At 43.9% G+C, this 26,858-nt stretch overlaps 1 protein-coding gene across 1 annotated transcript; it reads left to right on the top strand.

Moving 5' to 3' along the window:
* The first annotated feature begins 86 nt into the window (after nt 1-86).
* On the top strand, nt 87-26,532 carry HACD1 (3-hydroxyacyl-CoA dehydratase 1). The gene is made up of 7 exons (XM_075552455.1): nt 87-438; nt 14,385-14,502; nt 14,657-14,675; nt 14,754-14,842; nt 18,328-18,449; nt 23,103-23,281; nt 26,356-26,532. Exons 1-7 carry the CDS (start codon nt 167-169, stop codon nt 26,436-26,438), a joined length of 882 nt encoding a protein of 293 aa, XP_075408570.1. The 5' UTR covers nt 87-166; the 3' UTR covers nt 26,439-26,532.
* The last annotated feature ends 326 nt before the right edge of the window (nt 26,533-26,858 follow it).

Below are 26,858 nucleotides of genomic sequence, written 5' to 3'. Positions count from 1 at the left end.
CCTGCCTCCCGCGCAGCTGCCCCTGCCACCCGCCCCCGCCCCCGCTCCCCGCAGCGCGCACGCTCCCGAGGGGCGAGGGCGGGGCGGGCTGCCGCCGGGGGCGCCCCCCCCCACTACCCCCGCGCAGCGGCCGGGCTGACGGCGCCGAGCCCCCTGCGCGCGGCACATGGGGCTTCTGACGGAGGCGGCGGCGGCGGCGGCCGGCGGCGGCGGCGGCGCTTCGGCGGCGCGCTCGGCGGCGGGGCCCCCTCCCACTCCCCTGGCCCTGGCTCCCACCTCCCCGGGCTGCGCGTCCGCCATGGCGTCCAGCGAGGAGGCCGGCCCCAACGGCGGCGCCGCGGAGGCCGGCGAGGAGAGGGAGGCGGCCGGCAAGAGGAGGCGCCTCGGCTTCCTGGCCACCACCTGGCTCACCTTTTACAACATCGCCATGACTGCGGGGTACGTGCACCCCCTCAAAGCCCCTCACCACTCTGGGGGACCCCCTCCCCTCCCAGCTGATGGTCCCCCGTCACTTCGGGCTCTGCGGGCGCAGGGCTCCGGGGACGACCGGCGGAGCGCACGTGGGTCCAGCGGTCGCGTGCGGGGGGCTCGGGGGGGCGCCCGGGGGGAGGGGTGCGCGCGGGCTGAATGGAGCGCGGCGGGGGGGCCGGCCCTGCGCGCCGGGCATTGCCTAATACGGTGCCCGGCGGGGCGCGGGCCGGAGGTTAAGTATAGACCCGGGCTGGAATGCGGGACCGATCCGCGGGGGGGTAGGGGGGAGCGCCCCGCGGCCGCGGGAGAAGCACCGGGGTCAGAGCCGCGCGCCCGCCGCCTGCAGCCCGATGCCCGGGCGCCCTGCGCGCCCCTTTCCCGGCTGGCAGGCCGCGGGCGGGCGCCCACTGTTGGCCTCGCCTGCCGGGTCTCCGGCAGCCTTGCTGATAGCGGGCACTTTTATTTGTGCCTCTGCGTTTGACTTACAAGTTAAGGTTACACAATGCGCCCTCACAGCGACTGACTTCTGTAGCAACTGCTTTTTGAAACGAGTTGGGGAAACGCTCCGTTTCGAATTGGCACAGCCTTTTTTTTTTGAAGTTAATTTTCTCATTGGTGCATGAAATTCAGCTGAATAACATTTCACGCACCGCTGGGAAAAGAACTTTTCAAAAGGCAGCCTGGTTTAGAAACGGCGGAGCATTTGTAGTTAACATTTTAAACTTTCTCCAGAACTTATAATAGGACAACATGATTTACAAGTATTTAACAATTGATTCGACACAGTATTGCGGATCTATTAGGTGCTTTGAGTATGATACCAACTAGAATTTACGGGGGGGGGGGCGCCTGGGGAATGGTAATGTGTATTGAGGATGAAGTGTGTGCCATGCTGCTTGGTCTCTATTTTCTCGGTTTTAGTCCATTACTCTTATGCGGGTACATGGTATGACATCTCACAGATTAAGAACCTGAGGCACAATGAGGTTAAGCAATTTATTCATGATCACACAGCCAACAGGTGTTACCACGTGGATTGCAGTTTAGTCTTACTCCAGAGCCAGTGCTTTGCCTTCCTGTTTCCTTGGGTTTTATAACCTTGAAAGAAAATGAATCTACTCAAAGGAGCTGGCGAGGAGTTAAGTGCCGCACCATGCGGGGCTGTTCCGGACGCAGCAGGGCCTAAAGGATTCCCTCTGCTCTGTGATAACTAAACCCAAACCCACTGCCACTGAGCAGATTCCCACTCTCAGCAAGCCTGCACAGGGTTTCCTTAGCTTTGTAAGTCTTTGTGGGAGCTGATAGCCTCATCATCCTCCCAAGGAGCCTGCTGGTGGGTTTGAACCAGCGACCTTGTGTTGGTAATACCACTGATTGGACTATGCCACCAGGGCTCCTACTGCTCTGTGATAATCATCCAGTTTATAAAGTTCTTTGAAACCCGGCCCTGTGGCCATGGGTCTGTCATCCCATGGCTTTGCAGCCAGTTCTCCAATTCATCGGTTCATGAGGGAGGGAGGGGAAATAAATTAGCTAATACCCAGGGCTCAAGTAGAAAGAAAATGCTTTGAAAACGATGATGGCAACATATGTACACATGTACTTGACAATGGATGGGTGGATTGTGATAGAGTTGTACAAGCCCCCAATAAAATGATTAAGAAAAAAAATCAGTGTCTAGCTTCATTCTAAAGCACTCTTCTCATCACCTGTGAATGTTCCCTGAGTGACCTCTCTAGCCTTACTGTCTTTGGAATCTTCCTGATTCTGCCCTGGTGGTGCTGTGGGTTAAGTGTTGGACTGCCGCTGACTACAAGGTCGGTGATTGAAACCCGCTAGCTGCTTGGAGAGGGAAAGATGACGCTGTCGGCTCCCATGATGATGGACAGACTTGGAGCCCGGCATAGCGTTGCTATGAGTAGGGATTGACTCTATGGAGCCTGTCTTCCCTCAGAGCAGAGCTCAGGCAATTAGTGCTTCTTCATCTAATCTGCTCATTCCTTCCCTGACTTCTAACCCATCCTTTGCTTGGAAGGGTGCTAGGTGCCTGCCCTGTCTAGGACAAAACAGAAAACTCTCTCCCGTGACAGCACAGTGTGTTGTTACCTCTTGGACTGATGGCAAGGTTCATATCCACCAGTTGCTCCTCAGGAGAAGTTGAGGCGTTCAGCTGCCATAAAACCCACTGGGCAGTTAGTCTCTGTTCCATGAGGTCACACTGTGAGTCAGGACCCATTCCATGGCAGTGGGTTTGTTTGTACACTTTATATTCCTAATATTTCTAAAATTATGATTTCACCTAAACTTGTCTTAAGCTTCTCCCCCCCCCCCCATGGAATACACTTGACTTTCTTGAGAGGAGACCCTGGCTTTTTCATTTCTATTCCCAGGCAAGATTCTAAAAAAAGGGGGAAAAAATCCAAGGAACCAAATCTGGAGCAGTTGAGACACAGAGAGGATTGGATTTTAAGTGAGATAAATTTTGGGAAACAGCATGGGATGCATGTAAGCCTGGTGTTTTCCTCGTTGTTTGGCTGCTGTTGTGGAAGAGTGGAAAATAAATTTGGCAAGATGGTGGCGTGCAAACTGGGACGAAAGCATATGTATCAGAAGTGGGTAGAAAAGTTGGCTGCAGTCCTTTTGGGTTATTCTTTTGAAAATCATTTTATTCGGGGCTCATACAACTTTTATCGCAATCCATACATACATCAATTGTGTAAAGCGCATTTGTACATTCATTGCCCTCATCATTCTCAAAGCATTTGCTCTCCACTGAAGCCCCTGGCATCAGCTCCTCCTTTTGCCCCCTCCTCCCCACTTCCCTCTCCCTCATGAACCCTTGATAATTTATAAATTATTATTATTTTGTCATATCTTACACTGTCCGACGTCTCCCTTCACCCACTTTACAGTTGTCCGTCCCCCAGGGAGGAGGTTACATGTAGAGCCTTGTAATTGGTTCCCCCTTTCCACACCACCCTCCCTCCACCCTCCAGATATCGCCACTCTCAGCACTGTTCCTGAAGGGAATCATCCTTCCTGGATTCCCTGTGTTTCCACTTCCTATCTGTACCAGTGTACATGCTCTGGTCTAGCCAGATTTGTAAGGTAGAATTGGGATCATGATGGTGGGGAGAAAGCATTTAAGAACTATGGGAAAGTTGTATGTTCTAGCATTGATACCCTGCCCCCTGACTGGCTCATCACACCACTTTTCAAGGACCCCTGTGGCACAGTGGGTAAGCACTTGCTTATTGGAACACTGTCTACTTGTCCCTTGTTATCTTCCCCATGGGAATGTGGCCTTCATGTTTGTGCTCACTTCTGTTTGCAGTGTAAGAAGCCCTGCTGGTGGTCTGGGTTAGGCATTGGGCCGCTCTCTTCAAGGTCGGCAGTTGAAACACCGCAGCTTCTCAAGAGAAAGTTGAGGCTGCCTGCTCCTATAAAGATTTATAGACTCAGAAACCCTCAATAGCAGTGGGTCTCCACCTTCCTAATGCCGCGGCCCTTTCATGCAGTTCCTCATGTTGTGGTGACCCCCCAACCATAACATTATTTTGTTGCTACTGTTATCATCATGTAAATATCTGATATGCAGGATGGATTTTCATTGTAACAAATGGAGCATAATTAAAGCATAGTGATTCACCCCCAAAACAATATGTAATTCTATATTGTGAAATATTTATTTCTAATGACAAATCAATGAAATTTTGTCTTGAAGCATGGTGTAGCATGGGTAACAGTCTTCACGCTGAGTACTCGTATGTGGGCGTATCTGCATGTGGGTGGACCAGCCTGGAGACGGATGGAGGAGTGGTGTCTCAGTTCCTAAGACTATCAGAAATATGTGTTTCATTTATTTGTAATTATAAATAAATATTTCACAATATATTTGCTACTGTTATGAATCGGGCGACCCCTGGAAAATGGGTCGTTCAACCCCCAAAGGGGTCGCAACCCACAGGATGAGAACTGTTGCTCTATAGGGTCTCTTAAGAATTAGAGTCGACTTTGAAGGCTGTGGATTCGGTTTTTTGAACCTGTGACAGTTACATATTCTACTCTCAACTAGAGAAAGGGGTAAAGTCTAGCCTGTAAGCAGGAAGCAGCCTGATGACTTCATTTGGAGACGGAAGGAGATAAATAGCTCACTGGAGGCCAAACACCCTCTCTCTGCTTGGTCTACCTGCTGACAAGACGCATAGAGCCACATTGATGGGGCCAGAGCCCTGAAGCTGGAGGAGCCACTTGGAGACCCACGCCAGTGCTGAGATGCTTCCACCACCACTGCATCCACAAGACTTTCCACCCACTAGCCTGTGATATTCCTGCATTCAGTGTCATTGCATGAGTCTGAAGAGGAATTTATAGATGGTATCGGACATAAGGGGTAATAGCGGACTTAAGGACTGGGCGGGGATGTTTTCTCAATGTACAGTTGCTCTTTTATATAAAGCTCTTTCTCACACACATGAGTGTCTCTGGACTTGTTTCTCAAGTTAGCCCAGCCTTAACTCAAACCTCCATGTGATCTTATTCCCTTGCCACTCCAGCAAAGGGACTCCTTATATCTCTGGCTTGATTTACTTCCACGTCCTGCCATTCCTGCTACCTAAGTGTATGTATAATATTTAACTAACTTGTTTATTGTCTGTTGTCCACATTAGGGTATGTGCCTTAAAACAATGTTTATTGAATGGATGAAAATTCATATTTTAGAACATGTAGTTATAGCATCTGCTCTATTGTGTAATCTATCTTTACTTAAAATTCTCAAGCATTTGTATGCATTCTATTGAGTTAATATATAAATAACTGATGAAACCTATAATGATATTTTGCTTTTTATTTTGTTGAATTAGTTCCTCTTGCTAAATTTCCAGTGGTAAAATTGTGCCTTTATATATGTGAGTATTTTTAAGATACTTGCTCATAGTATATTCTTGACTAGGAGAATAATCATCTCTATTTTTTGCTTACTTTTCTTTTTATTTTTTAAATCATTTTGTTCGGAGCTCATTCAACTCATCACAATTCGTATATATATATCCATTGTGTCAAGCATATTTGCACATTTGTTGCCATCGTCATTTTCAAAACATTTTCTTTCTACTTACGGTATCAGCTCCTCATTTTCCCCTCCATCCCCCACCCGCCCTTTCTCACAAACCCTTGATAATTTGTAAATTATTATTTTTTCATGCCTGACCTCTCCCTTCACCCACTTTTTGTTAGTCTCCCAGGGAGGGGGTTTATTTGTAGATAATTGTGATCAGTTCCCCCTTCCTCTCCCACATTACCCTTCCCCTCCCGGTATCGTTACTCTCATTATTGGTCTCGATGGGTTTATCTGTCCTGGATTCCCTGCGTTTCCAGCTCTTATCTGTACCAGTGTACATCCTCTCGTGTAACCAGATTTGTAAAGTAGAATTGGATCATGAGAGTGGGGGGAAGAAGCACTAAAGAACTGGAGGAAAGTTGTATGTTTCATCGATGCTATGCAGCACCCTGACTGGCTCATCTCCTCCCTGTGACCCTTCAGTAAGGAGATGTCTAGTTGCCTACAGATGGGCTTTGGGTCTCCACTCCGCACTCCCCCTCTTTCACAATGATAAGATTTTTTGCTCTGGGTCTTTGATTCCTGATATCTGATCCTTTCGATACCTTGTGGTCACACAGGCTGGTGTGCTTCTTCCATGTGGGCGTTGTTGCTTCTTAGCTAGATGGCCGCTTGTTTATCTTCAAGCCTTTATACTCCAGACACTATATCTTTTGATAACCAGGCACCATCAGCTTTCTTCACCACATTTGCTATGCACCCGTTTTGTCTTCCGTGATCATGTCGGGAGGGTGAGCATCATGGAATACCAGGGTAATCCAACAAAGTGTTCTCATGTTGAGGGAGTCCTTGAGTAAAGGCCCAATGTCCACCTGCTACCTTAATAGATCCAGTGCCCCATCGGCATATATAATATATGTACATATGCAAATATATTTACATATGTACATGCCTTTATTTAGACCTCTGTAAATGTCCTTTGCCTCCTGTTTCCTTTTACTTTCCTCTTGTCCCACTATCATGCTCAGTCATTTGTGTTTCAGTAATTCCCCTCAGTTACATTGCCCTTGATCAATCCCTCCCAGGCCTCCCACACCCTCCTCGGCATCGATTTTAGACCACATGTTGTTCCCTTGTCCCTTGGTTTATTAACACCCATTTGCTTCCCCCCCACTCCCCCTCTCCCATGTCTCCTGGATTGTTTATCCGGCCTATCTTATCTAGATAGACCTGCAGAGATAATAATATGAACAAAAAACAAGATAGCATAGAACAATTCCCTTAGCTTTTCAACAAACACTTGAGTGACTAGGTGTTAAGTTCCTGGTTCTAGGAGGTCAAGTGGGGGGTATCATATAGGCCCGGGTCCTTGGAGAGGTGTAACCTGGGACATTTATATATAAACAGCAGCTGTGACAAAAGACAAGGTGAAGAAAGCGCCCACCATAGGCATCCAGAGGACAGACTCAGAGAAAGCTTTGTAGGAGAGACCATGGCATTTACGCAGAACCTACTGACAGCTGGCTAGAATTGAATCGGCATGGGTGAGGAAATGCCTTGGATGGGGATGCGAAATTTCGAAGCATGTAGTTGGGGACCTGGAGTACAGCTGTGGTTGGAAGTGAAGGTAACGTGGGCATAGCACAGGGCCCCCAGTGAACTGCCAATCATTCATTCTGTAACCAGTCAGGGACATATTGACTGAGGCTCTGTTTCCTTCTTTGTTCGCTGAGTAAACTCGGGTAAGGTAGACTTTCACTTTCTGACCCTTAGTGTTCTCATTTGGAAGATCATAGCAGCTACTTTGCGAGACTATTCCAAACCAAACTCACTGCCACCGAGTAGGCTTCGACTCATAGCTAGATTATTACAAAGAATACATGGGATAACGGACATGATGTGTTCCGCAGGGTGCCTGTCACATAGTATGACTGTTTAAAAATGTTTTGTCCTCTCCTTACTGGTTAATTAAGGTGCCCTGGTAGCACCATGGGTTAAGCATTACACCACTATCCGAAGGTTTTGCCAACTTTTTATACAGTCTGGGCACAAGTAATTTATCAAGTATGTCCTTTGCAAGTATTTCCTCCTGGTCTGTGGCTTGTGTTTTCTTTCTCCTTACAAGATCTCTGAAAGAAAAAGGATTAATTTTGATGCAATAAGACTATCAGGGTCTTCCTCTTCTCTTCTTCGGAACATTCGGTAGAATCCTTCTTGAGCATGAGTGCCTTTATGGAGTAGTTTAAGAAATCCACCTGTTGGTACTAAGTCCAGGTCTCGATCAGTGTTTTCCAAAGTGGGTGATTCAACCACGAGGGAGTGACTATGACTCTTCATCTATAGATTTCTCTGCTTCCTCCTCCCGTTTTCTCTGCAGTTTAATAGCTCACCGTATTAGGCTCTTTTTGCCCACAGTTTGGATTTTCCTGATTAGGAACCCACATGGCATTGATTATATTCTCCTTCCTTTGTGCGATAGAGTCATATTCACTCTTTTTCATGTATTACAACGTATGTATCATATTTCAATCCTGGTTTTAAAGAATTACTGCAACATGGAACAAATTAGTACCTTGATTAGATGTAATACTAAGAAATAATGCTCTGGGTTTCTTAAAAAATAGGAAATATTGGTAATTAAGTTTTGCCTATGAAAGATAACCCTCTGGATATATAGTAAAACACTTATGAATCATAATATAGGACAGTGGTTCTCAACCTTCCTAATGCTGCGAACCTTTCATACAGTTCCTCAGGTGGTGGTGACCCCCCCAACCATAACATTATTTTCATTGCTACTTCACTGTCATTTTGCTACTGTGATGAATCGGGCGACGCCTGTGAAAGGTCGTTCAACTCCCAGATTGAGACCCGCTGTTACAGGATGTCTGTGACTTGATTCAAAGTAATCTGGGGAGAAGTCTGAGGCATGAGAGAAATATATAGAAGGACGGATGAAACAAGACTGTACCTAAGATGGTAATTGTTAGTGCTGGGCGATGGGACATGCGGGGTTCATATACCATTTCTGATAAGGGCCCTGGTGGTGGTGGAGTGGGTACCTATTGGGCTGCTAATCTCAGAACCACCAGCTGCTTCTTTGGAGAACGATGAGGCTTTCTACTCCTGTAAAGAGTTGTCTCCGAAACCCACGTGGGGCAATTCTACATTGTCTTATAAGGTCACGATGCGTAGGAATCTACTCGATGGCAGTGAGTTTGGGGTTTTGGTATCCCTTTTTATAGGTTGCAAATTGTTTAAATTAGAATTTTAAAAGCCGTGTTCATGTTTTCGTCTTTGAAGGCGGTATAGATAACCAAGTTATAAGCATCACTGGCCTCCAGGGACTCAGGAGATAAAACTAAAGGGTGAGGCAAACAGTTAAATCCTGGGCTAGGGACGGAAAGGTGAGCACTTTGAACCCAGTCACAGGTGCCTCCAAAGAAAGGCCTGGAGGTCTGCTTCGGAAAGGCGGAGGCCTTGGAACACCCCTGAAGTGTGCAGGTCTCACTGGACCGTCACACATCTGAATTGACAGGGTGGTAGCTGCTGTTGCTTCTTTTTCTTTCCTTTTGAAAGGACAGGACAAAGGGGATTCTCCTTTTACAAGCGTTGTTCTTGTTCGCACTGTAGCAAGAGCAGCCTGAGGGAAAGCATCATCACCAGTTAGTGGATTCTGGGCTAGCTCTCTAGCTTTCTAGTGCTGTGCCATTGTCTCCACTTACTAATTAAAAGTTCCCGGAGGCAAGAACTCTTACCTTCTTAGTCTTGGCCTCCCCACGTCTAGCCCAGTGTCTGGCTTAGCAGGCAATGGGGACTCTGAGAACAGCTGCTATGCAGTATTCTACCTAGCACTTTCTGTTTTTCCTTCATAGAGAAGTCTTTTGTGGAACACCACCTCCAGCCTTATTAACTAGCCCTGGTACGTTTTAAGGAAACAGAACTTTCCAGGAAATAATTCTTTATTGTAGAAATGTTTATTGCTTTTGTTATGTTTTCCTACATTTTTAAGGCTGATGAATGACTCAAAACTTTGTGTCCCGGGGTTGATTCTAACTCTCACCAACCCCATAGAACAGGGAAGACTTGCCCCTGTGGGTTTCTGAGTCTGTAAATCTTCATGGGAGTAAACACCTTCGTTTTTCTCCCTGAGAGCAGCTCCTGGTTTTGAACTGCTGACCATGGCAGCCCAACCCTAACCCACTCCAACAGCAGGGCTTCTGTTGATGGATGTAGGAATGCGAAAGTTCCCACAGTGCAGGTACTTTAGAGAGAAGTTGATTGCCCCTTGTGATGACAGGTTTGGGAAATGATTCCTCATTAAGTTAGAGTAGCTCCAGGATAGATTTGCTGAAGAACACATTAGAGATTAGACTGGATGGTTCAATGGTGCTTTCTGACTCCAGTCTTGTTTTTTTTTTTTCCAATCATTGTTATTGGGGTCTCTTACAGCTCTTATCACCATCCATCCATCCATTCATCGTGTCCAGAACATTTATACCTATGTAGCCATCGTCATTTAAATTTTTTTTCTTTCTACTTGAGTCCTTGGTATCAGCTCATTTTTCCCTTCCCCTACCTTCCCTCCCTCATGAAGCCTTGATAATTTATAAATTACTATTTCTTTTCATGTCTTACACTGTTTCCCTTCACCCACTTTTTTGTTTTCCGTCCCCCGACTGTGGCTACTCTCATTATTGGTCCTGAGGGGTTTATCTGTCCTGGATTCTCTGTGTTGTGAGTTCTTATCTGTACCAATGTATATTATTTGGTATAGCTGAATTTGTAAGGTCCAATTGGGGACATGATAACGTGCGTGTAGGAGGAGGAAGCATTAAAAACTAGAGGAAAGTTGTATGTTTCATCGGTGCTGTAGTGCACCCTGACTGGCTCGTCTCTTCCTTGTGACCCTTCTGTAAGGGGATGTCCAGTTGTGTACAGATGGGCTTTGGATCCCCACTCCACTCTCCCCCTCATTCCCATCGATATGATTTTTTGTTCTGGGTCTTTGATGCCTGGTACCTGATCCCATCCACACCTCATCAGTCTTAATTCTTTTAAACCTGTAACATTGTGGTGGCAGCTGGATAAGTTGGGGCAATACTGCCACCTATGGGACAACAGTATTACTTCTTATACTCGTATCATGGATGCATTGCATTTGTGCAGAACGCTACTTACAAATGTAGAAAATGCCCCATTTACATAAATCCAGGGATGAATTCTCTGGTATGTTAATAATTACATCTCACATTTGTATTTTGTAACAATCTGATTAGGCCTTGCTAGGAAAACACAATTGCCTGTGGAAAATGCGAATGTAAACATCTTCTTAAGGAGCCCCGACAGTGTCATGATTACGAGTTGGGCTGCGATAGACAAGGTCCGCGGTTTGCAACCCAGCCTTTCTGAGGAAGGGCGACGGGGCTTTCTACTCCCGTAATGGTTGACAGTCTCAGAAACTCGCAGGGACAGTGCTACCCTGCTCTGTCGGGTCACTGTGAGCAGGCATCGACTAGATGGCAGGGAGTGAGTGGCATGGCGGTTACGTTTCGGTCCACTCTTGTGAAGCAGCGGCTACCTGTGAGCCCCTGGGCCACCCCCTGGGGGGAAGATGTGGCGTTCTGTGTCCATAAAGAGCTACCCCCGTGGACCCCTGTGGGGCAGTGTCTACTCTGCCCTACAGCATCGTTATGAGTCAGAATCAACTTGATGGCAGTGGGTTTGGGGTTTATTGAGACCTTTCCTCTTTTAGTAGAAGTGTTAAGGCTTGGGCATTGAGGATACGGAAACTGCGTTTTAAATCCAGAGATGCCCTAGACCTCATCCGCATCAGCATTCTCACGTTAGCCCTCTGGGTTGACCCTCAAATGAGGTGGATCAGAGAGCGCCCCATCGAGCTACCCGAGGACCAGTGGGAAGAGAACTGGGGACTGGGAGAGGCCAGCGCCGCTGTTGTTGCCATGAACTTCCTCCAAGGCTGAAGGCAAGGCGAGTCCTGACTCAGAGTGATGATTTTCTGATCTGAAAAGGCCGCCTTCACACTTTGCTGCTAGCACACTACTATCAGTAAAAGTAATCCAGCATAAGTCTCCATCCAATGTTCAGAACATTATGTATGGTTGAATACCTCCGTTGCTGTCATTAGCTAATGTCTCTGACTGCAGTGTGCATTTAGTCTGGCAGTGGGGCACAGAGGTACAGGCACAAGGACTCTGAGCTCCGTGTAGGTTTAGGTCCCCCTGACTGGCTGTGTGGCTCGCTCCGATGGCTTTTTCATGTGGAAAATAGGACAATAGTCATGATGACAGGGTTATTGTGACGAGTTAGTGTTAACATGTAGTTCACTTAGAGTAGTGTCTTGAGCATGCAAAACACCAGGGGAGCATGTCAGTGTCAGACATTCACCTGGTTTCTCATGTTGTATAAGAAAGTCACTTTGTTTTACTCAAAGTAAGTGCTGAGGAGGAGGAGGAGTTCTAGGAATGGAGGTGCCATTTTCCAAATGTTCCTTCTTACTCATAGTTCATGAGTGGTTTCTTTGGAAGAGTCTTTTGAAGCCAGTGGGCCATGTTAGGAGTGTTTGATTAACAAGTTAAAACTCTGCAACCATTTAATAATTACATATATTTTGCATTAGAGATTTTCACACTCACTGCCTCATTTTTCTCCCCTGGAGCAGCTTGTGGGTTCAGACTACTGACCCTGAGGTTAGCAGTCCAACACGTAACCACTATGCCACCAAAGCACCCTACTTTTTATTTGTAAGAATGGATGGGCGTGCATTTCCATGGGTGTGTGCTGGCCCGTGGAAGCCAGCAGCTGCTTTGTGGAGAATGATGAGACAGCCTGCTTCCGTAAGGGTTACTGCTTTGGAAACCCTATGGGGCCCTGTGAGTGGAGATTGTCTCAACAACAATGGCTTCTTATTGTCAGAGATGAAGACGAAGTTGCTGATGATGCAGTTTTTTTCCCACTTTATTATTATTATTTTAATCGTTTTATTAGGGGCTCATACAACTCTTATAACAATCCATACATACATCAATTGTGTAAAGCACTTTTGTACATTTATTGGGCTCATTATTCTCAAGACATTTGCTCTCCACTTAAGCCCATGGCTTCAGGTCCTCATTTTTCCCCTGCCTCCCTCCCCGTTGCCCCCTCCCTCATGAACACTTGATAATTTATGAATTATTATTTTGTCATATCTTGTCCTGTCCAATGTCTCCCTTCACCCACTTTTCTGTTGTCCATCCCCCAGGGAGGGGTCACATGTAGATCCATGCGATCGTTTCCCCCTTTCTCCCTCAGTTTCCCCTTCCCTTCCTGTTAACTCTACTCTCATTGGTCCTGAGGGGTTTATCTGTCCTGGATTCCCTGTGTTTCCAGCTCTTATCTGTGCCAGTTTACATCCTGTCGTCTAGCCAGAATTGGGATCGTGATAGTGGGGGGGCGGGGGGAGAAGCATTAAAGAACTAGAGGAAAGTTGTATGTTTCATCGTTGCTATACTGCACCCTGACTGGCTCGTCTCCTCCCTGTGACTCTTCTGTAAGGGGATGTCCAGTTGTCTACAGATGGGCTTTGGGTCCCCAATCTGGACTCCCCCTCATTCGCAATGATACAATTTTTTGTTCTGGGTCTCTGCTGCGTGATATCTGATCCCATCGACACCTCGTGGTCACACAGGCTGGTGTGCTTCTTCCAAGTGAGCTTTGTTGCTTCTGAGCTAGATGGCCGCTTGTTTATCCTCAAGCCTTTAAGACCCCAGACGCTGTATCTTTTGATAGCCATCAGCTTTCTTCACCATATTTGCTTATGCATCCACTTTCGATGAGGCAGTTTTTAATATGCTTTTAAGGACTTTTATAATTATAAAGGGAAACAAAAAAAATGACTTCTTCCCAGGGGCTACAGGCCATTGAGTAGAGTGAGGAAGCTGGTTTCCACATCTCTGGCTTAGTACTTTGATTTATAGAATAGAATTTGCATTTAATATACAAATGTTAAGTTGAAAATTGAGAAAATAGGTATTATTTCTTTGGTAAAACAATATCCCTGAAAGGAAGGAGGCCCAGGGTTGATCTTCCTTTTTAATCCCTTTTGTGGCTCATCAATTCTCACCGTTTATTGAGAACTGTGCAAGTATTAATGGGTGGTTGTCCTAGTTGCCCACCACTGCTGACACAGAAATACCACCAGTGGATGGGTCTCATTCACAGAAGTTTATCTGCTCACAGGTGGAGAGGGTAGAAGTCTGAATTTAGGGAGTTCTTCTGCTCTAAGGGAAGGTTTCCTCCTCATGTTGGATCTTAGGGAGGCTCTGTGTGCCCTTTGGCTCTCTTTTCTTGGTTCCTTGAGATCTCATGTGGTGTGGTATGGGCTTCACCCATCAAAGCTTGCTAGCTCGCTCAGTCTGCTCTCTCCCACAGGGGTACTACTTCCATCGAGTCAATTTACACTCCAATGAATCCTCTATAGGGTTTTACAACTGTGTAGTTCAAAGGACTCATACAGGTCTTCAGCGTGATAATCTCATATTTGGTACCTAAACCTAGTTTCTTTAGCCTGTTGGCCTATTTGCTGAAACCCCAAATACAATGGACCTTGCTGTAAACTTATATGTAGCTCTGAAATATAGTCTACATATTCCCTTGAAGGGTCAGGGTGTGTGTGGGGGGAATGTCATGTCTTCCCGTGTTTCTGTTTTTATTTTTACGTTCATTAGAATACCGAGCTAAAGGCACCACAACATGGGTGCTGTTTCTATGGAAACGATGGCATTTCTTTTCTGGGAGTTCAGAGAGGTTATCCTGATGGCTCTTCCCCGCATCCTTTTATGTTCCCCAGGTGGTTGGTCCTTGCCATTGCCATGACACGCTTTTATATGGAGAAAGGAACACACAGAGGCTTATATAAAAGTATTCAGAAGACGCTTAGATTTTTCCAGACCTTTGCCTTGTTTGAGGTAAGTTTTCCCATCATGCAAATTTCTATTCTAATATCTACTTGAAATTTTATTTGTTGAGTAGTCACCAACATATTTGTTAAATACCAGTGTCCCCAGAGATTTATTTCATGTTTTATGCTATTGACTTACGCTATTTTTTATTTGCTTACAGATAGTCCACTGTTTAATTGGTGAGTTTTTGCTTTCATTTGTACGTTTGTTCTAAATTGCCTTTAGGGCAACGCTTGACACATTTTTATCTCTTTAAGGAATTGTGCCAACTTCTGTGCTTGTGACTGGGGTCCAAGTGAGCTCAAGAATCTTTATGGTGTGGCTCATCACTCACAGTATAAAACCAGTAAGTGCCGGGGCTGTCTTCTCTCTGTGAGCCTGCGGGGAGCTTTCCTTCCTAAGACTCTAGAATGCTCGCATTTGTGTGATCCAGGAAGCAGGACCACTGAACGGCAACAACACGGGTGGGTTGGAATTTATGTGGGATTATTGCGCATCGACGTCGTAGCGCTTTTAAAATGCGATGACTTAGCAACACAAGCAAGGCCATGTAGTGGCGCTGTGCGTTCATATTCTGCCAAGGACTTAATGGAAAATCTCATCTGTCTTGGAAGTTATGGGTATTCTTTTGGGTTCTGTAATTGACATTGTCAGTGTAAGCGGTTTATTTTCATCGTTTGCTAGTGAGTATTTTAGCAACAGACTTAAAAAATGAATATACTTCTGTGGAGATGAACAGAAAGGAGGAAGACTAAAAGTTAGAAAAGTTAAGGAGAGACAAAATAATAATTTGTAAATTATCAAGGGTTCATGAGGGAGGGGGGAGCGGGGAGGGAGGGGGGAAATGAGGAGCTGATTCCAGGGGTTACATGGAGAACAAATGTTTTGAGAATGATGAGGGCAATGAATGTACAAATGTGCTTAATACAATTGATGTATGTATGGATTGGGATAAGAATTGTATGAGCCCTCAATAAAATGTTTAAGAAAAAAAAGAAAGGTAAGGGGATTAGGGCCAAATAAGCCTATTTTATTGATTTATTTTGTAATAAATCATTTTATTGAAGGCTCTTACAGCTCTTATCACAATCCATATCTATTGTGTATAACACATCTGTACGGATGTTGATCATCATCATTTTCAAACCATTTTCTTTCTACTTGAGCCCTTGGTATCAGCTCCTCAATTTTTTTCCTCCCTCCCTTCCTCATGCCATTGTGACCCATTTTAAATTGGCCCGGTTTTTAATATTTTCTGCTTGGTTTTCGATTGAAGTTTTTCTCTGGGTTGTTTTGCCATGGCTGTTGGTTCTTTGTTTTTATCTCGAGTGCTTTTCTGTCTATGAAATCAGGACAGGTAAATCTGTAGAGACAGTAACTGGAGTAATAGATGCAGTTATTTATTGAGGCTCAACTGGAGACAGACCTGAACCTCATTAATGGCTTACACCTTTTGGGGAAGCCAAACCTCATGTCCAGGTCTTGGTCCCATTAAATCGTGACAGACACATTTCCCAGACGAACTTTTCTGACCTTCTTGACAGCTGTGGTGGACTCCGTTCCACTTGAGGACAGGTGTCTGGCTGCTTTTCCATTCTGCACATGCCTTTCTGCTTGCTCCTCTGCCTGGGGACTTATATTTAACCCCGCTTGCCTTTCCTGCTACGCTCACTGGGCTCCGTCTGGGTGGGGACACACTGCTGACCTTCTGCCCTCTGCTGCTCTTCACATTAGCCCGTTCGACTGGAGTCTTTCCTTCAACTTTCTGATCCCTAACCAGTGACTGCCATTCTCGCTGCAGGGAGTAACAAGAATACACCACACAGAAAGTGCTTTTTATTAACCCTATAAGGCCTGAATTGTCCATTTCAGGAAAACCATTTTGTTGTTGTTTATATTCTTTACTTTCATAGTGATCAATATATATCACAACCAAAATACATGAGTTAAATGTTACGAAACGTCGCACTCGGCGTGATAGGGTTAAGTTGCCCAGTAGTTTAGATTCAGGAATAATCCTATATTTAACAGAGTAAAGGGAAAACTTCCCCTCCCCCAAAAACCATTTTATTAGGAGCTAAGACAGATTTCATGTCATTGCTTAGTTCAGTCACAGTACTGCACAGTTGCCACCACCATCAGTTTCAAAGCATTGCCTTCCTTGTTGAGCTCCCTGACACCGCTTCTTTATCGCTCCCAGGAAAACCTCTTCAGGTAGGGAGTGCATGTTCTGGCTGACCTAAGACCACAGTGAGTCTGCAGACCAAGAAGGGAACGAGCAGCTAGTGAGTGCGTCATGAACATGGCACAGAGCTGGCAGTGTTTTATTCTGGGGTGCAGAAGGGTTTCCATGAGTCAGAGCCAAACCATTGACAACTGACAACAGTAAACACATGAGAGTGGCTTGTCCCAAAAGGTGGACATCTGTTTATATTTTTAATTATTTTGACTATTTTTCTTTAATGATAGCCTCCAGTTGGTTCCCATCTACCACTCTGTAACTAACTCAGCTGATATTTTTAATGTATTCTATACATCCAATGTACTGACAGAGAGGGAGGGGCATGGTTATATGCAAATTTTTACTATTTAACAGTTAGGAGTTGTGCCCTTGGTCTGTGCGGAGCACGCTGCTCAGGCTATTAATCCCCACCTCGTGGAGCCTATGGTTGGTGAGAAGCTTGAAGCAAGTCGTTATGCACATAATTGTTTAATTATATTCATGTTAAGTACGTTGAACCCAAAGCCCAGTGTACACTATAATACAATACCCCTGGAGATTGATTAGATAAGTTGGGCGCTGATGGTTTTATGTATAAGAGCTTATAGTTGGAGAGAGATGTTTAACCAATAGTTATCCAAAGAATTATTTAATTATGTAGTGTTGCATGTGTTGAAACCAGAGCCCAGTATGCAATGCATTATTATAGGCTTTGCAGTTGCTCTGCGTGGGGAAGGATATGTAAGTTGAATGATTTTTTATATATGCATATGTATATATGTACACATACACTTGTATGTGTATGTGGGGGGGGTGTCTGTAAGAATTAGACAAATTTTAATACAAATGGGGAAGTTTTGTAGTCACCCAGAAAGTATCCCTAAAGAAAGTGAGTCAGTAACTCTGTTCAAGGTGAGAAGACATGTTTGGGGAAAGTTTCCCACGGGACACAGTTTTCTGGTTGAATCTGCACCCGTCTTGATTAACCGCCTCAGTATGAGTCACGATCGACTCAGTGACAGTGAGCTAGTCTCGTGGCAATGGGGAAGCCCCGAAGTGTTTGATTCATAGGAATAACTGACTCCAATATTTTGTTATGAAGAGAATGCTGCCACCCATGGAGAAAATTAAGAATGGAGCCATACTTAAGAGTCTATTAAGAGTAATCTAGATGGGAAATGATATGGCCCTGGATTAAAATGTTGTACAGTAGTAGTGGGGCCAAAGAGGAATGGCCCGATTCAAGAAGTTCACTCAGGAGTCAAATGCCTATTGTTTAACGGCTTGTAGAAAGCTGTCAGTTCTGCACATTGTCTCCGTGCTGTTTTTGAAGGGTAGACACGATCCCGGGATGGGTGTCCTTGCTTGCAGGAGGAACGGGTACGGGAAGGGAATCAGTCATGATTTGACCACTCCTATGCACAGCACACGTTTACAATGCATGTTTGTAATCATGAATAACATCACACCTGCCTCAGGTTTCTACCGTGCCTTGCGTCTGTCTAACCTGACATAGTCCACGACGATAACTGGCATAACAAATGAAGTGTCTCGACTCAACAGTACGTTCCAGGTTGAACAGCACTGTGGATCTCTTTGTAACCCCGCAGATCCAGAACGAGGAGAGTGTGGTGCTTTTTCTGGTCGCGTGGACGGTGACAGAGATCACTCGTTACTGCTTCTACACATTCAGTCTTCTCAACCACTTGCCATACTTCATTAAATGGGCCAGGTGGTGTTGTCTTGCCGTTTCCTTTCTCACAGCCCTGTGCATGCTTGTTTCAGGTGTGCTAACCTCAGAGAGTTGCAATGTGTGTCTTTTAGCCCCCACACAGCCAGAATGCTTTTATTTTGGCTATTAACATGGTATTGCTTGCGCTCTAAAGCTAATTTAATGAACGAGAGAGGAGTCATGCTCCCACGTCCCCTGAGTGAAATCAGTGCAGGACAAAGTCCATTACGTTACATGCCCTGAAATTACTTCGGTATTGGTCATATATTTTTCTTTAAAATCATAACATGCTGTATAATATAACTGCCAAATATATGGCCTTTCTCTCGGATTGATTTAACTGCTTTTAGTATTAAATCCAGCGCCCAAAGTATTTAGTGTCTCACACAAATCATCCACTGCTGTCAGGCGGATTCTGACTCCTAGCGACCCAGTAGGGAATGGTAGAACTGCTCTCCAGGGTTTTTGAAGTTAGCATTCCTTTATTGAAGCAGACTGTGCCGTACCCGCCCTTCTCCCTTGGGGCAGCTGGTAAATACAGACCGCTGTCCTCTCAGCAGCCTTTTGCTCAACATGCTACTGAGCCATCTGTGCTTAAAGAGAAGAATTCATTAAATTATGTATATTTTATATATTATAAAGCTATATATATATGGACACACACACACGTAGAGCCAAGTTTTTTTTTTTTTGCTTTAAGTAGCAACGACACAGCTTTTTAAAAAAAATCATTTTATTGGGGGCTCATACAACTCTTATCACAATCCATCCATCTTTCCAATGTGTCAAGCACATTTGTACATTTGTTGCCCTCATCATTCTCAAAACATTTGTTTTCTACTTGAGCCCTTGGTATCTGCTCATTTCCCTTCCCTCCCTGCCCCCCTCCCTCATGAACCCTTTAAAATTTATAAATTATTTTGTTATGTCTTACACTGTCCGATGGAGACAGGTTTTTAAATTCACTTACTTAAAATTGCATTTGGAATGTGGGAAAATGAATTTTATGTTACTGATTCTGAATATATCCGTTCTACAGTAACACTTTATTTCTAAAGGTAAAGATGCTTTTTAAAAAGACGTTCACATTTTTTGAGCAGCTGATACTTTACAGAGTTACAAAACAAGACTGTCCTCTTGAGAACAAAACAACCAGTACGGTTCCCCCCACCGCACCCCCACTGCATTTGCTGTATTATAGTAACAAGAAGTGCCTACCACAACAAGGGTAGCATTCCTATTTTGTACTCAGGCTCCAGTAAGAACTAAACTGTCTCTGACTGCTAGAAATTCAAGAGAGAGAGAGAAAACAAAAGTGGAGGGGAAATTACCTGATAGGGGGATGATAGATAGGTCAGATAGTTGTGAGTGAACGGAGGCCAGCAGGGTCCCCCAAACCAATCTGTATTCCCTCGCATGTACGATAAAAGGCTTGACAAGATCTCCATTCTTGATATTTGTGTTGCAACTGCAGCTGCAGTGCATCTCCGTTGTACAGAGTTCAAGCACTGCTGAAATACGACGCATAGACATTTCTGCTCTGCCCCTTGCACACTCCAGAGAACCAGTGTGGGGGTGATCTATCCAGGTATTTTCCTGGTACCAAAAATGTCAACATCCTGCTGTGAAATTAAAACCCAAACCCTTGCAGGATGCTTTTCTACTTCTTTATGTTTACATCTTGGGGCTTTATTTTTGTTGTTGTTGTTAGTACAGGTATATTCAAATCTAATTCTTTCCCTTCAAACTGGCACATCTCCCATAGTGTTCTGTCGTTAGAATTCAGATGGCTCTAATCTCTAATATAATCATGTTCGAGGTATTACAAATAGTGTTATATGCAGATTTCTGTTACTTTTCCAACTCAGATATCTATGTGAATACATTCTTTACTTGTTTGGTGATAGCCCTTAGCTGTGTTGTCATTGAAACCACCAGCTGCTCCTCTGGAGAAAGATGAGGCTGTTTACTCTGGTGAAGATTTGCAGTCTAGGACACTACCCCCTGGGCATTCTACTCTGTCTCACACGGTCACTGTAAGGCAGAGTTAACGCGATGGCAGTGAAATGTGTTATACAGATGGAAAACTTTGTATATCAGAGTATACAAATAAATCCAAACAAGAAAGAGAGCTCAAGCTATTTAACATTCCACTATAGAAGGCTAATCACTGTTCACTATACATAAATTTAAATTCTTTCAAACTTTAAAAAATAGCCCCATTTTAGAGATTTGAGGCTTCTAATTCAGTATGTAAAATACTTTAAAATTTTAATGTTGGAATTTATTATATTAAAATTCACATATAAATGCACTGTCATTTATATATGTTTGGTTGGTTTTTATTGTACAAAACGTATTCATCCTCAGTGATTGGGCCTTTTGAAAGGTTGACAGATATAGCTGCACTAATCTCTCTCTCTGTGTGTGTGTGTGTGTGTGTGTGTGTGTGTGTGTCAATGCCACTTTACATAACCATAGTCTTCTGGACTTCTAGAACCCCTGAAAACACTGACCATGATATTAGTCTCTGTTTGTTGGCGATATTCGCAAATTGGTTTGTTTAAAATAATGGAGTGTACATTCTTTTAGGCCATGCGCATTGTGCCTAGCCTATAGGCCTTTTGGAATGCGTTAGCATGCCTTGAATAAGTGGGAAAGTTCAGGACATTTGCTACTGCATGTTTGAATGCACTGTTTAGAACGTTTGTCGATTGCCTTCATGCTCTAAACAAGGCATAAAACCTTCCAACTTTGAAATGCATGTGTTAGCGTAATACATTGTCAATCATAATCATGAATTATTACCTTTCGTGTCAAAAGTCTTGAAGTTCCCAATTGTCTAAAGAGATATGCCAACTCCATTAATAACCTAAAATAATCTCTGTGTTCAAATGTGGAAGCTTATTCTCAAATAAAAAATTCACTTTAGGATTGGCTTCTTATTTATAAATTATTTGGTCCCCTGTAGTGGTTTGAATAGACTTGGCTCTATATACATAATAGATGTGTTCCTGGAAAATATGTCCACAAATCAGGCAGTTGTATGATGAGTTATGCTTTCATACTGATTTTCAATTTCAAGAATGTGTTGCCTGTGAAAGATTTTGAATGATAATGAGGAATCTACAAGGAAGCAGTACATCTTTACCTAAATAGGGCCTGCAGACTGCGAAACCTCCCATTCTGCCCTAAGAACAGCTGAGAGCCAGTGGAAGGCAGTGTTTTTTCAAAGTGCTTGTAAATTCCAATGAATTAGATGATTTCACCCACTTCATTAAACATTTTCACTATTAAGGCTTTAGACTAATTTTTTATAAAAATGGCTAATTGTCTGTGTTCCCTCTCCCCACCAATTAAACAATACTTCCCCTCCAAAAAAAAAAAAAGTCATTTGAGAGTCATGTAAGTCCAAACAAGACTGAGAAAATGTAAACAACTTGAGTGTTACCATTGAGAAAGAACTCTAAATACTCGGTTATTTTATTTTAAAAATGGAGAAGAAATGATTGATTTCAATTATTCAAAAGTTACCTACAAAATCCAGGAAAGAAACCAGGGTCATGTCCAAGGAGAGAGTGGTTGTGGAGGGGGCGGAGGTAGGTCGGTGGGGTAGACAGGGAGGATGTACAGGGAATATCCTTTGTGATCCGTTAATCTATTGTGATATAGCACTGACGCCAGCCCCTGGTTTAGCGTAGTATGGACTTGGCATATAGAAATAAGGCAATTAATGAAGGTGTTTCCCAGCTCCTGCCCCACTAATTTGACTTTCCCTTACAACCACGGATGTTTCTCAATGCCGACAACATGATGAAATAAAATATGAATGAATTTTATGTACTGATGTTACTTTCCTGTGGTAACTGCCGCATAGTGACTGGCTTGCTGAGAATGGAGGTGGAGAAATGTCATAGGTATAGGTCCTTCAGGGTTTTCTTCATGGGGGGGGTAAAAAGAGGCGTGAGGTGTCCCCTACACTGTACGCTAACTGGTGACTAGCATGCTGGTGAAATGGCACATTGCCAGCAAAAGTAAAAGTTATGCTTTTGAATAGAAATGTCTTGGCTTTTTCTCTTCTATGGAAGCCCGACAAGCAGCTTTCCCTGCTTTTGTGAAAGCACTGCAGACTGTGTACTCAGGATGGACTGATGAGTTAGGAACTGTTCTGGGTGCGCTGCAATAGAGGCCTCTAATTAGTGACTACAGAGACTTGTTCAGATGCCTTCAAGAACGACTTTGGTAATCTGAAGGTCTAGAGGCACCGTTAGAATAGTTGTCTTTAAGCACAGCGTTTGCCAATAAACGACTAAAAGAGAAAAAAAATCAAAATTTTTAAAGAAGTTAACCTCTAGGATCCTTAAAAAAAACCTCCATATTTTGAAATGTGTAAAATTATTTCACTACTGTAAAGTATGTTGACTTCTTATTTTATTATGATATGAGCATCAACATTGACACTGGTATCTAAGAAGAAGGGTAACCATCTTCATGAAGAGATGATTCAAGTAGGAACAGTGAACTTCATGTGAGGGTTGTCAGTCTGTGTAGAGGACATTTTGAAGTTAATACATAGTAGCAGCGAAACAACCATGATGTAAAAGCCAGTGGTTATTCTATAAAAATAATTCTGTGAGATTTTTATTTCCCCAGGTATAATTTTTTTATCATCTTATATCCTGTTGGAGTGGCTGGCGAACTTCTTACCATATATGCTGCATTACCGTATGTGAAGAAATCAGGACTGTTTTCACTAAGACTTCCAAACAAATACAACGTCTCCTTTGACTACTACTATTGTCTTCTAATAATCATGGCCTCATATATACCACGTAAGCATATTTATTAGTACTTTGAACTAATATACAAAGTTTTATTTTGGGGGGGGATATTGTGATAAGTTAATTTAATGAACCAAGAGAAATAATTAGAACTCACATGAAAACCTTTCACACCGCCCCACCTTCATTCATAGTTTGAAAAATTGAGAGAGTGTGGGTCAAGATGCTCACTACGAAAAACGAACAAGTAAATTAATTAAAAACAGGGCTTCCTTGAAATCACTTAAAAATAACTTTTAAAATGGTTAAAATAACATTAAATTTATAATTGTATCTGTGTTGTTGAGCGTGCACACAGAAAAACATACAGCAATTCAGCAGTTTCTGCTTGTACGGTGTAGTGGCAGTGATTACATTCTTCTATCTGAATAACCATACTCACTCGCTCTTCTTTTCTGTGGTGGTTCTCCTCCATTAGTACAGGTTCACTGCTCCCTAGCATGTCTGTCTGATCTTTGAGTTGCTCTTGCCAGTTGGATCCCACATAGATTGTTCTTGAGCTCAGTGCTCAAGGCAGACTTACTAAAAAAGTTAGGCTACTGGTTTCCTGAGACTTCTCTATGAACTTGAAAATAATAAGGCAGCTTTCCTTAAAACCTTTTGGATAAATCTTCCGTCTTCTTGTTAATGTCTCACCCCCTTTCAGCAGTTGTAATGAACCAGGTGAGGTTCGTTTAAATACTTGATGCTGCTAGTTACTGTCCAGTTGATTCCCGTCATGGTGGTGTAGAACTGCGCGGTGGGGGAACAGGGGGGAGTTTATCTTGGTGGTCATCGTAAATGGGAGCAGTTCTCCACACCATTCAGTCTGCAGTACTCTGGATGAGGTGAACTTGCATCTTACCAAGAAATTGATCCCTGGTGGCAGAGAGCCGGCCGTTGTATGGTTCTGTGGGAGAAAGACCTGGCGGTCCAGCTTTCGTAACCTGGGGAGCCTTGGGTGGCAGTTGTCCCCCGAATCACAAACACGCAGGGTTGCTCTGGTGCAGACTCAGCGCACCAGCATTAGCAGATGTGGCAAACCCCCTCTCCGTAACCTTAGAGCGTTTGATGTCAGTGTGGAGAAATGGAAACGACAAAAGCCTATAGAACCTGAGATCTGTTTTGGCGTAAAGATAGAATTTTTTACCACCCTGAAGCGGTTAAGCATAAAAGTTGGCCAGCCCCTGGACGCCTCCAGCCTTTAAGATCTTCCAAAATTCAAAATGACTGAGTCAGAAAGTGTTTTTCTCTTTCATCGTCTACCATGACAGCCTGATCTATCTACCCACGCCAGTTGGAGATTCAGTAGGGCTAAGGAGTAACATACAGACAATATTGTTCGACCCTACCTGCTTTCCAACTCGATTCCGAACACATTCGGTTAGTAGCCTGTTCGTATGCCTTGAACACAGCCCGACTGCCGTCTGTCATTTCATCATTGCAGCTTCAAGACGGAGCTCTCTCCTCTTGCTCAAACCCAGGGAGGGGTCTCTCCAGTCTCCATGAGCGCTGGTCATAGTCCAGGACCTCGAAGCAAGTACTCCGTCCCCACCCCCAGGTCTCTTGGGAGACACAACATGGTAACCCATGTGTGTCAGAGTAGGGCTGTGACTGCATAGGATTTTTCAGACACAGGTTAAGAAGCCTTTCCTCTGTGGCACGTCTCAGTAGCCTCGATTCCCCAACAATTTGGCTTTCAGTTCAGTACGCCAACCACTTGCACTCCCTGGCATGTGGCAATGGTAGTTTCATTGTGTTAACGGCTACTGGAGAGACCCAGTTGCAGAGTACCAGTGGGCCTCGTCTATTCGAAATATGCGTACAACTAACTATCCTTTGCTTACTAAACAAATTCACTTTTTTTTCACTTAGTACTAAAAAGAAATGCTATTATTATGATTTCCCATGTACCAATGAGGACATAACAAAATTAGAAGTTAGAATGATTAAGTAAATTGCATAAAAGTCACTCAGCTATAAGTGACAAGGCCACGGTTTGAACCAAAGCCTTCTCTGAACTCGGAGTTTTATGGAAGTGTTTGTATTTTTCAGATAGCTTGAGAACATGTCGGCTCATAGGGGTAATGTGACGATTGCATTTTAAAACGGAGAGCGTCCAAATTAAAAAAGAAACTCCGTTGTACAGTTTTGCTGTTAAGTCCTAAGAACAAATTGCTGCCCACAGTTGCATAAGCAAGATGCTCACAAGCTTATGTTGTAGTTAGGGTCATGTGTTGGCTATTCTATCGTTCTCAGGGAGATTTTTATATCTGTGTTATTTAGAGCTCATGTTATTCAGGCTCCTTTTACTGTTAGGCTCATGTTGTCATGTAAAACATTGGCTCAAAATAGTCTCCGAACTTGAGCTTACGACTGTCCCACTGACTTCATGCATATACATCGGTGCGTTGGCATCTAGCACGGCGCCCTTAATCCCAGCAGAGACAAACTTCTGGTCTGCTTTGTATCCTATTTCAGAGGGTCCTGTCTGGCTCTCCATCAGCCATCGTTCTGTGCAGGCTCCCCTTCTTTTGTCATCTGCGTTCTGGGTGGCTGGGACTACGGAATACAGTGCTTACATAACACTGAGCAGGCACCCAGAGGGCTAACCAGGTCCGCAGGGCTCGCACCTCTGAGACCGCTGCACGAACCGAAGGACAGCTGTTGTGAGAGACGCGGACGGTGACACTGGCATGTGTGTACTGGGATAGGAAACCGCTCTCTGTGCAGGAGCCAGCCGATCGAGCAGGGAGAATGTTCCGATATGGTGTGTTCTAAAGACTTGGGGATTTCTCAGCTGACACATGTCCTTCCAGGTCATGATAAAGGTATATTTACCAGGATATTGAAGTTTGCTTAAAACAGCAATGTATGGCTTTACAAAATTTCGTCGTGTGGTCCACGGGCCTCAATTTGTTCTCATACCCTGGACTTTGTAATGTTAGTAGTGACAGTAACTTAGGGATGGGGAGGGTAAGTATCTGATGTATGTATTCTCAGACTCTGCCACATTTAACAGGTGTCCGCTTTGAGTGTATGCAAAGCAGTAACTCCATTTTCTGTGTTTTCATTTTTCACTCAAGTGTTTCCACAACTCTATTTTCACATGTTACGTCAAAGAAGAAAGGTGCTTCATGGAGAAGTGATGGTAGAAAAAGATGATTGAATGATCCCTACAAACAAGGTGCTTTTTCCAGAATAACCAGGATTACTTGAGTCCAAGCTTTAATAACAAGAATAAACAACTTCATGAAATGTCATGGATTGTATTATTTCTTAAAACGTAACTTGAAACACATGGTATTTGCTCACCATTGTCTTCACATTGATTCATTTTCTTCAAGAACTATGCAAAGGTTTTCAACCTGAGTGGGTGTCAAGCATTTTAAGCATTATTGGATGTGTTACCTTAACAAACAAAATAAAACAAACCCACCGAACTTGTTAATTTTTTGCAAAGTGCGCTCAAAACTTTAAAAATCAATATTTAGGAATTAGTTTAATGATTTAACATTTTGTTGCCTTCCAAGTGGTATTTATAAGTGAAATTAAATACAATATTTTAGTAGCTTATTAAATGATATTG

This window comes from Tenrec ecaudatus, chromosome 6 (genome assembly GCF_050624435.1).
Source record: "Tenrec ecaudatus isolate mTenEca1 chromosome 6, mTenEca1.hap1, whole genome shotgun sequence".
In the NCBI taxonomy this organism is placed as follows: Eukaryota; Metazoa; Chordata; class Mammalia; order Afrosoricida; family Tenrecidae; genus Tenrec; species Tenrec ecaudatus.
Note: the sequence above shows the minus strand (reverse complement) of the source record. Positions and strands in the feature narration are given on the sequence as shown.

Coding starts and splice junctions, on each gene's coding strand:
- HACD1 (XM_075552455.1), top strand. CDS start 167: ATGGGGCTTCTGACGGAGGCGGCGGCGGCGGCGGCCGGCGGCGGCGGC. Junction 14,843..18,327: donor TCACTCACAGTATAAAACCA/GTAAGTGCCGGG, acceptor GTAACCCCGCAG/ATCCAGAACGAGGAGAGTGT. Junction 23,282..26,355: donor CATGGCCTCATATATACCAC/GTAAGCATATTT, acceptor TTTTCACTCAAG/TGTTTCCACAACTCTATTTT.